Genomic DNA, 11780 nt, shown 5'->3' on the forward strand with positions numbered 1-11780 from the left:
ATGTTACTCTGTGACCTCTGAAGCTGAGCGTGCACAAAAGCTGATGGAAGCAGATTAGTTATTTCTAAATGTCTTTATTTATCAGATCTGTAAATACTTGTGGATGATTTGCGAAATGAGGTTATAATAAATCCTCAGGTAAAGCTCTCTCTCTTTATAAACAACATCATAAACAGAGGAAAATCCAGAGTATGGAAATTTAATAAATATACTATAACTTGCCTGCCATATTTATTTATTTATTTATTTATTTACAGTACATTATATTCACATAAACAAATAATGTGATTGTGACAATTATTATTATAATTATTATTATTATTATTATTTTTATTTTATTTTTTGCTAGATTTTTCTGGATGCTTTATTTTTGAGTTTTTGATTAATTATTATTATTATCAGTCTTCATTAGATTCTTGTTGCTAAAATTCTATAATTTTTTTTTTTATAATATTACAGTAAAATTACTGTGATGCAATTTTTTCAAATAAAGAATTGTAAGATTTTTTTTCCCCATTACAGAATATTTGGAGAAAAACTGAATTTCTTGGGGGGAAATGAAGCATATTTTTAGGGTCATCAATGTTTTTTGTTTTTCTCATATTAAATTTTGTAGGGAAATGTAAGTGCTTATGTCATTATGTCAAAAAATAAAATAAAAAAAGTTACTAAAAATAGACTTTTTTTGACTTTTCATATTTGGGGAAAAATAGAAAGAGTTATTTGTCATGCAAAAAATGTCAATGCAGGAAACAAAACAAACAAAAAAAAACTGTCTTTGCACAAAAAAAATGAAGTATATTTTTAAGGACCATTTCTTTTTCTTATTAAATTATTGAAATGAATAAAGGGGTTGGGGTGGGTTGGATTATGGTTCTAAAATAGACTTTGTTGTTACAATGTATATTTAAGACTATTAACTGTTCTTAATGGATTTAAATTATATTTAGTTTTTCTTTTAGTTTTGGAGTGTATAAGGGGAAAAGGAAAGAGAAATAAATAGGCAGAAAGAGTGTGAGCTCATTATAAAAGGCTGTCTTTATGTCAGGGATCTTTAAGGCTGGTGAATGTTTTACACAGAAGTTTGACTCCTGTATGACCCCTGGCTGATCGGCCCGGTCACACACACATTTCCTATGAAATAAAACTTAATGCATGAAGGGAAATACATGCAATTGTTTTATGTCAGCTTTGAAAGAGTGGTAAATATACTCCACCAAGCATCCATCTCTATTACTGAGATGCATCCAGTATCTCTTTGACATTATTAAATGACTGAATTCATCTGGAGTGATTCATTTTGGTTCATTCACACCTGCAGAGGCCAGACCTCCATCTGGAGTGTGTGAGTAAGTCCTCCATCTGACCTTCACCGTCCACCATCAAAATTTTAATCTAAGAAGGATCATATAAAGCCCAAACAGACTCACTGGACTCTGGGAAACAAACACCTTCCATTTGAGTTTGATAGAAGGTAAAAACATTTACTAGCACACAGGACCCGTTTATAAGCTCTGTTCCAGCAGAGACTTTCACCCCAAACTCAAATGCTGTTTGGACATTCACTCAGTCCTACTATGAAACTTTCATACACTGTATGACATATGAAATGCCATTTGGTTCCCCAAAGAACCTTTCAATGAACAGTTCTTAAAAGAACCATTTTTCTTAGAGTGAAGAATAATCTAATTATCTTAAGAATTTTTTCCATTTTTTTTTTCCAGTATAAAGAACCTTTTATGAAATAGAAATGTTTCATGAATGTTAAAACCATAAATACCAATCAAGAACCTTTATTTTTTAAAGTGTAGCACTAAAACTGTCAATTAAATTAAACTTGAGGCTAGTTTTTTGTAAATAATTCATGTCAAACCTTAACCACACAATCTCCTCCAATCAGTTCCCACTGGATAAAATCCCTGGAAAAATATCCTGAATGACTCAGAAGTTTGTCACATTGTGACATAAAATGGGTTGCGTATCCATAAACACACCAAAAGCTGAGGGCAAAACAGAACCAAAAGGAAGACCTAACTAACACTGATTACACACTCTCAGTAAAAAAGGTACAAATCTGTCAATGTGGTGCTATCCTAAGGTATAAAGGCTAAAAAGTACATCGTTGTACCTTATTTATCCCTAACGTGACATATTAGTATCTTAAAGGTACAAAGTAGTGCTTTAAAAGAACATATTAGTACCTTTAGAAAGACAGTTTGGTAGTGATGGAAGATACAAAGCTTTTCCAAAACTTTGAATCAATTGAACCAACTGGTTCGCAAAATGGATCACTTTTTTGACACGCTCAAAATGCCAAATGCTGATGGTCAGAACAATGTAAATGCAACAAAAACACCTTTTACAGAACAATTGCAAATATTTTATTGAAAGTGCAACCTATTAAATTAACAACTCATCTAATATAGTTAAATATGAAGTGTCTGCATAATGCGTGTTATTTTATTCATTTGTTTTGTTTGTTTCATGTAGAGCTTGGCTAATCGGCCTCATTTTTTTTTTTTTTTTTTTTGTCAGATAGATACTAGATCATGGCTTCACAGAGATCACCCCTAGTGGCCAACCACTGAAATGTTTAAATATTTAGAAATTGTTATGACATAACAAAGCCATGTTTACTGAAATCACGAGACTTTGGCAGTTCGATTCACACTGATTCAAAACAAATGATTCGTAAATGTTTCGAAGCTTCATGAAGTGATGTTTCGAAAGCAGTTTGGAATACAGTTTGGTTTACGAACCACTGAAATACAGTTTGGTACCTTTTTTTTCTGAGAGTGCATGTAAGAGAACATAGAGCAATTTCTCCTAATTAATATGCATATAGAAATCGATTCGTTGATGGATAAAACAAGGAAAATGCACATATCTGATCAAATTTCCATTTAATGGAAAATGTGTTTGAAGGGTTGTAGATGTGGATGAGAATTACAGCAGCAGGAAAAGAAAAATAATCCTCAGATAATAATTCATCACACATATTCCCTGCCATCCCAACCTGGAGATGAGAGTGACACAGATACATAACGCTCACCTGATGCTCATTCATGAAACAAAAAAAGAAACCCATTCCCATATTTACACTAAAAATAAGAAGCAATATTATTAATCACATTCTGGGAATCTCTGAAGATAGATACACATTTACATATTAACACCCATACTCTGCATAGTGCTCTAAATATCACTAGATACATATTCCTTCTCGGTCTAGTATGTCTGTGTGCAATAAAAGATGCCGGCTAACATTACATACCGAGAGAGAGAGAGAAAAAAAAGGCTTTTGACACCCTGACACTGCAGACTAAAAGTAAAATGCTGAAAGCTTCAGCAATTCTGGAATATTATTTCACTGCAAGCCATTACCACCAAGGAATATTGTTTTGTTTTGTGTCCCTAATTCATAATTAGCACTCACAAACAGTCAGGGAATAAATACCTGCAGAGATTTAGCAGATATATAGTATGCAAGAGGAACACAAGAGGATCATTTTGGTCAGGTTACACTGGATATGGATGATGATGAAATTTGGGCTAATGCTTCAAGATATGCAACTCATTCAGGCATCTGACTAGTGAGGTATGACTGAGATGGTTTTTGAATAACAAATATCGTACTTTACGTTACTGCACATATAACTGATTATGTCAGGTTACATATTAGAAAACATCTCACAGGCTTCTTTGATGGCCACAGACATAGAAAGACACACAGTAAACTCCTCGGTAGCTTCGTTTCCTCGGTACATCTTTCCTCTCTGATGAAGTGCTTCTTTCTCCAGGCCTTTTTTTTTTTTTGGTTCTTTCTTGATTTTTGGATTGCAGGGCAAAGAGTTTTGCCTTCAAGCCCACATCTACAGACTAATGATGAGGGGTGTTTGAGCAGGTCTGTGTGCTTGCCCTGGGCCCAAAGGAAAATTATGCAAAAAAAGAAAGAAAGAAAGGAAGAGGAATAGCAGAGGGGGACGAGATAGACCATCTGGAGTAGGTGCGTATGTCCTAATCGACGTATATAATAAAACCAGAGAAGGTGCTGTACTTGTTGTTGTTGCCCCCGTGGGCTTTACCCCCGTCTAATTTGATGTAGACTTCGTCTCCGGGCTCCAGATGAAGAACAGCGCTGTTGCTGGCGTAGTCATAGTTTTGATCTGCGTCCTGGGCGATGGCGCTGGCACGGACCTGCGGGAGGAGAGGAACATTTAGTGCAATGTTTCAGCTGTCAGATAAAGAAATTGCATATGATATACAGGTTTTCCGTTCATATATATTAGGTCTCAAGGCCTTTACAGACCCTTATGAGACTGAGCAAGAAAGGATTGAATTTAGTCTGAGTGTTTACTAAAGAAATATATTACAATTGTTATCATATTATGGTAACAGTTGTATATATACAGTTAATATTTAATGTGCAACTGAGTGTTTACTAAAGAAATATATTACAATTGTTATAATATTATACACACACACACACACATATATATATATATATATATATATATAAAATATGTTCATATTTTTAATGTTGGGTGCAGATTTGTTTCTTTAAGATACACCAGGACATGAAACAGTGGCATGTATGGCGATGTTATTGCAACTTTTGTGTTTTATTGCAATGTATAAATTATGAATTATAAATTATGTAAATGCATAATTTGTGTGTGTGTGTGTGTGTTTTTTTTTTTATTTTATATGTTGTGTGTGTGTATGTATATATTTATATATTGTTGAATAAGTATTTATTATTATACATAAATATAATTAATTGAATGTTTTTAACACATCATACTGGATGCTGGTGTTGCATGAAGCACTTACTATTGCTTTGACTCTCTCAAGCTGTTGCATCTATTAACACAGTTATTTAAAATTTCTATTTAGGTGTCATTAATTTTCACCTTGTGAAACTGTGTCCAATGCAACATTTATTTTTAAGCACTGAAGACCCAATCCAAATTCCTACTTGAACTTAGTTTAATATAATTTTATGGAAAATAAACATCAATTAATTTGATGAGACAAATGCAACTTCTCATAATTAGATTATGAGAAAAAGTACAATTAATTTAGTGTAATTGAAATATTTTAATATGAGTTAATAATACGTATACTAATAATAATAATAATGCTATTGGAAATGTATTTATTATTATTATTATTATTATTATTATTATTATTACTATATCCTGCCAAGAAAAATTAATAAATATAACAAATAATAGTCATAAATAACTTTGTCATCATTGATTTCTTTCCCATGGTTTCATGGTCTGGTCATTTTATCCCATATGTCAACAACCCCTTGGAAAAGAGTTGTATCCATATAGGTCAAAAATTATCCAAATATAATCAAGTGTATTTAAACTTTTCAAATGCATATATTTCACTCCCAGAAGAGCTGCAATACCTGTAAGAATCCTTCATTTGGAACTGAACAGAAAATTTCTCACGTGTAATTTTTGAGTTAGGGAGAAAAAAAAGAAAACAAGGTCACTAGTTAAAATCTTTAAATGTTTAAATGCTTTATTGTCGTATTCAGAATATTTAGTGCTTTAAGTTGTGAGGTTGTGTTTGCGCGCGCTCACCTGGTTGTTCTTGCACAGATCAGCCCACATGCTGGTTCCGTCTCCTCCTCGCATGAGCACATGGTACGTAAAGTAGTATATTCCCGGTATGGAGCAGGTAAATTTGCCCGTGGTCGGGTCGTAATGATTCCCGAGATTCGTGACCACGTCGTCAAACTTCAGCAGCTCGTAGCCCTCGTGCTGCTTTTTGAGCCCTGCGTAAAAGGCGATTTTGGGCACGGTGCTATAGGTGGCCGCGCTGATGGCGCCCGTTGCCATGTTTGGTCCCGGCTGCCCGGGTAATCCAGGCCGTCCCGGTTCCCCCTTCTCTCCGGGAGGTCCAGGGGGTCCGGGTTCTCCGGGAGGGCCCCTCGGCCCCACTTTCCCCGGGCGTCCTGGTTCACCTTTCGGACCTTGTATAAAAGTTGGTAAAGACTGCATAAGGTTGCTGTCCCGGACAGGGTCTGCTGAGACCGTGCTGGTCGGGGATTTGGTACCGTAAGGATCGCAAACCATCCTGCAGGTGCCGAGCATCTCGTAGTGCGCGGCGGATGTCCCGGCAGAGCTCACCAAAACCGGGATCAGGATCACCAGCACCAGGACCATGACCACACCGAGCACCCCAGCCGCGATCAGCCGCTTCCTGCCGACGAGTCGCGTCAGCACCGGCCGATCCTCCTGTCTGCTTTTGGGCGAAATTTTGAAGGTTGGTGAGGCACCTCTTCAGATGAGAAAAAAAAAAGAAAGTCCGATTGGTTTTGTTAATTAACTTCTGGCTTGGGCCCCAGAATCTTCTCTCTCTCTCTCTTTTTTTCTCTTGTATTCTTCTCTCACTTAACTTCTTTTCTGCTGATGTTGGCTCACTCACAGCCCTGCTTCAGCATCAGCATCTCTCCGGAAGCGCATCACCATCAGCGTCTCTCCACATGTGGACGCGAAAAGGAAAAACTCCACTGATAGAAGAGAAAAAATGCTTCAGATAGTAGAAATGATTCTGATATCCTTCCCTCGCTTTGAGTCTTTCCTCTGTGCACAAAAGACGGGATGAGCTGGATAAAGTTGGTTGTCATGAAGATCTGAGCCGCTCTGTGTGAGTGTGAGCGCAGCGCAGGGCGTGAGAGGAAAAGAGGGAGGAAGAGATCCAGCGCTCTTATAACACACCAAAACGCAAAATCACACATCAAACATCTACACAGGACAGACACAGACAAATAAATAAAATAATAATCTAGCGCCAATCTAGACTGTTCAACACACTTGAAATATAACGGGGCATGAACCTGGTGTTTATTATCTAATTTGGAAGTATATATTGTATATTATTGTATATATACAATAATAAATTGTAAATTATATTATTATTATATTTATATAAATTAAATTATTACCAACTACTTTTCAGCTATTAAACAAATATTTAATTGTTGCATGCTTATATTTAAATAAACATTACTGTTAAATACATAAATACAGTTTTGGGTAATAGAATTTACATATTTACATATATTATTTACTTATGTACATAGATGTATGTATGTATAACACACACACACACACACACACACACACACACACACACACAATTTTATTTTGGACAACTTTTAAAGCATTCGGTCTTTTGAATATTTGTATTCAATTTATTCATTGAAATGTGTTTTGTTTTTTAACTTTTAGACGTGCAACCCAAACTTTTGGATTCGTACAGTCCCCTTTTCAGTCAGGTTGACGTTCTAGGTCACTGCACAGTGAAAAATTAAGCTATTGGAAATGTTTATTCACGTATCCCTGAGAATTAACTTTGAAGGTAATGGCGCAACCACTAAATGACACGTATGCCAATAGTATAGACCTGCCAGTGATGCACTGCCACTACAGGATGCAAGAACAAATCATTCATTTACTCCAATCTGGGAATCGACCACCTTGCAGTTGCACGAATGTGTGCTGCTTGAACAGTTGTGGTGCACCTCTCAAGATTTCAACAGGTTAGTTACTAAGTAACTTCCGTTTCACGTGATTATTGTTTAGATATACTGGTTGCACCGTTGGCACCGAATCTGCTGTATTGTTCCAAGTTTTGACTCAGCGAGGTCTTGAACACATCCAATTATCTTCGGACAACACAATGGGCCACTATCCATACTGCTTACCCTGAGCGCTTGATGAAAGTCTAGGTTCAACAGTGCCTTCGACGACGCCATTTCATTGGTCGGCATGAGACCTGCTCTCCAGAGGAGTTTCCCTCGCCCCATAAATCAAGCGGCAAAAATCAATGACCTCGGTTAGTGAGGGCCGTAATGCCCTTCAGCGTATGAGCTGCATAGAGAGTACACCACGAGAAATCGTTTTAAACAGGATGATAAAACAAACTAAACAAACAAAAAAAGTAATCAAGCCAAGCTAAATCGCTACAAGTCTAACTCAAGGAAAAGAAAAAAGACATTTAAGGATTCCTCTGAAAGGTCAGTGAGTAATTGTCGGCGCATGGTGATCCATCGCCATCCGGACTCATTTTTAAACTTCAACGTCCCACTTTCTATCGACGCTGGCAGAAGGATGGGACAACCACTTCTCCAACTGAAGACGTTGGGCCGTAATGAATGTCCAACAGTTTGTCGAAAACTTTTACAAACCACACTTCTCATTGTTTGGAATCTAAAGAAAACTTTCGGAAGTATTCAAGGGGTTGTGAAACAGTGGAAGAGGTTCGGTATGTGGTGTGGGCTTTGAAATGGACAGATGTTCCTGCTGAGAGCAAGAGGTAAGTGTATTCGGGGGAACGTGCGCTGGACAGATGTGCCTGCTGAGAGTGTGAACGAGAAGGACAGAGGCGTCTGGATGGTGTTATAATGAGAGACAGGAAATCCCATGCGGCTATCATAGACCTTCTACAAACACAAGCACACACCCCATCATCATCTGACTCAAGGCACTGAAAGGTCAGCTCATTTACCCCTGATCTGCTGTCGTGGAGGTGGTCCGGACCATGACAGGGCCTCCGATGGGATGATCGTTTTTAGATGTGATGATCCTCTGTAGCCGTTTCAGATCACACCCTGCAAATCAAGCATTCGCTTCAGAACTTTCTTACAAGGAGCTTCAAATTTTAACTCATCTTCCAAGCACTTAATAAGACTTCAGATTGTTGGAAATTTCCAAAAATAGAAAATACAAGCTTCTAATTTTTAGTCTCTAGTGTCACAGTAAGAACTTTAACACTGTTAGAAAAAAAAATTAAATGGTTTACACAAAAGTGTTGCACAGAAAAACTTTCAACTTTGATAATGGTTGGAGTTGTTTGTTTTGAAGTGAATGTGGATTTTTTAATTGTTTCTGGAGGATCATGTGATTTTCTGGAGTAATGATGCTGAAAATTCAGCTTTGCATCAAAGGGATAAATTACATTTTACAATATATTCAAATAGAAAACAGTTACTTTGAATTGTATTATTATTTCAAATTATTACTGTTTTTACTGTAATTTAAATCAAATAAATGCAGCCCTGGTGAGGATAAGATATTTCTTTCAAACAATAATTACCAACCTAAACTTTTAAACTGAAGTATACATTTTAGAAGATTTTGCCTTGTCATCCCAAGGTCTTTTCAACCCATCAACTGCTGAAAGAAAAAACTGAATCGTCCAACAAAATGCTGACTTTATTTCAATGTCAAAAATGAAGTACATAGCACAACTGCATTGTGTGCACATGATAAAACATTAAAATATTACACATTTAAAGGTGATTGCAATGAAACAGCTTATGGCTTTTAAAAATAAGGAAAAACACATCCATAAAAAATAAAATGTCAAATTCAGTCAAGCTTTGAAGAATTTGAAGACGTTAGTGAACGCAACCTAAAGCTGTAGTAAACACTATGATGGCAGAAATGACAATGATAATTGAATGATTAACCAGCTCAAGAAACTGGTTCTTTACAAATACTACTGTATATTGTTCTGTAAAAAGTTGCACCATCATGTTAACTAGAATACACAGAAACAATGGCCAACCGCTTCAGAGAACACCAACCTATGGTTTGTTACGATATCTTGTTGACCCTCTCAAATGGCCACTGGGGTGTTTCTGTCAGGTATCTGCTGTGTACCATCTGAAACTCCCGTTTGCAGCCATTCTTATCTGTCATTAAGAGGCAGAGGAAGCAGTCAGCGGTTTCCCCTCGGAGACCTGACACAATCCTGCTCAGACTCCACTAAGACCCCAAAACTCCTTCTAAATCCCTGTACGGTTACAAAACGCTCGTCCCCACCTCCCAAAATTCACTGCTCTCCTTGTCTGGATGGTCGAATATGACAAAACTCCTACCGCTTCTCTAAAGAAACACAAGAAACACGTTCAGAAAAGCTGATTATCACCCAATGCAGGTCTGATTTAACAGAAGTGGCACTTTGAAGGCAAAAAGTGGCATTGGACAAGAAGGACACTTGGAAAAAATAGAGTGGAGCCATTTGGAGGTTACATAATGAACGTAATACTGAAGCAATATAAAACATATCTTCTAAATAAATATCAAATGGAAAGGCACATGCAGTGAGGTTCATCTCGGATGCTCGGATCAGCTCTTCGTCGCCCTCTGCTTTACTTGTTCTTGGCCGCCAGCGGCTTGCGACTGATCTTCTTGGATTTGTCGGCGTTCTTTTTGGGCGCCTCTGGATTGGCCTGCAAGTGTCGCCCGTAAAGACTGCAAAACACAAACAGACATTGTGTGATCACACCTGGCCGCTCGTTGTTTCTGCAAAAGGCTTGAATACAGAGTAGCGAGGAAGAGGAGTTATATTTTTAGTGTTAACCAGCTGAAAGTGGATTAATTGAGTTCAACACACTGACGGGTCCCCCACTGGGACACTGAACTCTCTGTGCTGTCCAACACCCCTCGGCTACAGCTGTGTATGGCACAGAGAGACAATTATCCACAACCACCCTACACACAGTGCTGGGGGAGAGAGAGGGAGAGGGGACATGTAGGGAGAGCAATTTCCAGTCCAGTGGTCCCTCTCTATTTCAGCAGCACTCAAAGGCTGGGTTCAGTGATACGAGGGAAAAGACAAAGAGAGAGAGAGAGAAAGGAAGAGACTTAAAGTGAATGAGAGTGACCATGGGAATTATGGAGGCAGGATTCATTGGCTATGTACCAAATCCTGGTGAGCTGCTTTGCTATACACTGCCTACATAAGCATCAGCACCCTAAAATGAATCAGATTCAGAACACTTTTCCAAAGGCTCTCAGGTCAGTTTACGTAGGCATCTCGGAATGTCCCTTGGCAGCTACTTTCTAGGCATACTGTACTTGTTCCCATCAACTTGATTTGAGAAAGGGCAATAAATTGGGGTAACAATTTTCATATTTTGGTCGAGTACTCCTTAAAATGCTGTCTATGTAGGCAGCTGAGCTCACTAGGTTTTGGTATACAGCTTTCATCTTTACTGCAGTCCTGACTGCTGTTTCCATTACATCATTAATACTAATCTCTGATTGGATGTTGACATAGCAGCTGGTGATTGCAGAGTTAGCGGCTCTACACCTACTGTAGCATGCCTTGACCATATTCCCAAGTGTAATTAAAGAATACTATTTGAGGGAGAATTCTAATTGCAGTGCAGTGAAATGTCAAGCGGCTGCTCAGATTCATGACTAAAGTTCATATCAAATATTTACAAAGGACCACACACGGCCCAAGCTGAGAGAGCAGTCGTTCTCAACCCAGCTCTCAGTGTTTGAGTCACTTTAATTACGTCGTAAGAGGAAGACACTTAATATTCTTTCTGTAAGCAGTTGCTTTATGCAAAGTGACCTACAGTATACTTTTTACTTTTAACATCTTTGACATCAGATGGACTGCTCTTTACAGAGTTTGAACCTAAATTTTCAGCAACAAACTCAGATCTTCAACCAATTTGCGACAATCCAAGAACAGAGCAAAGCAGTTTTGCAAAATGAAAACATTTTCTCCCACTAAGTGTGTACATAATCTGCTTTTGTCTTCTATAGTTTTGTGACTTGTTTAGGCAGACAGGCTGAGCGCTTCTCTCATCAACGTGTCAGTCAGTCTCTCTCGTTCATTCTGTCTCTCTGTATCTCTCTTAAGCACTAAGCTGCCTGTCCATCTGTGTGGTCCTGTCTGAGGTTCTTCCCTTGGGGGCCGGAGGTTCCCGTTCTTTCTTGTCTCCTCTGGAGCTG

The 11780-nt window shown here is 37.8% G+C and overlaps 2 protein-coding genes across 4 annotated transcripts in view; both read right to left on the bottom strand.

Annotated features, from left to right (window-relative positions):
* Window positions 1-858: 858 nt before the first annotated feature.
* On the bottom strand, window positions 859-6547 carry LOC122135395 (complement C1q-like protein 3). Its single transcript, XM_042714585.1, has 2 exons — window positions 5601-6547; window positions 859-4197 (listed from the first exon to the last, which is right to left on the bottom strand). The coding sequence occupies exons 1-2, from the start codon at window positions 6183-6185 to the stop codon at window positions 4018-4020; spliced, it is 765 nt and encodes a 254-aa protein (XP_042570519.1). The 5' UTR covers window positions 6186-6547; the 3' UTR covers window positions 859-4017.
* Window positions 6548-9221: 2674 nt separating this feature from the next.
* Window positions 9222-11780, bottom strand: part of LOC109049769 (ras suppressor protein 1) — a 26047-nt gene continuing 23488 nt past the window's right edge. For all 3 annotated transcript variants that reach the window (XM_042714587.1, XM_042714589.1, XM_042714588.1), the window contains exon 9: window positions 9222-10283. In XM_042714587.1, the coding sequence (XP_042570521.1) occupies window positions 10181-10283 (103 nt within the window). In that variant the 3' untranslated portion in view covers window positions 9222-10180. The remainder of the gene's footprint in view (window positions 10284-11780) is intronic.

Source organism: Cyprinus carpio, chromosome A24, assembly GCF_018340385.1.
Source record: "Cyprinus carpio isolate SPL01 chromosome A24, ASM1834038v1, whole genome shotgun sequence".
Lineage (NCBI taxonomy): Eukaryota > Metazoa > Chordata > Actinopteri > Cypriniformes > Cyprinidae > Cyprinus > Cyprinus carpio.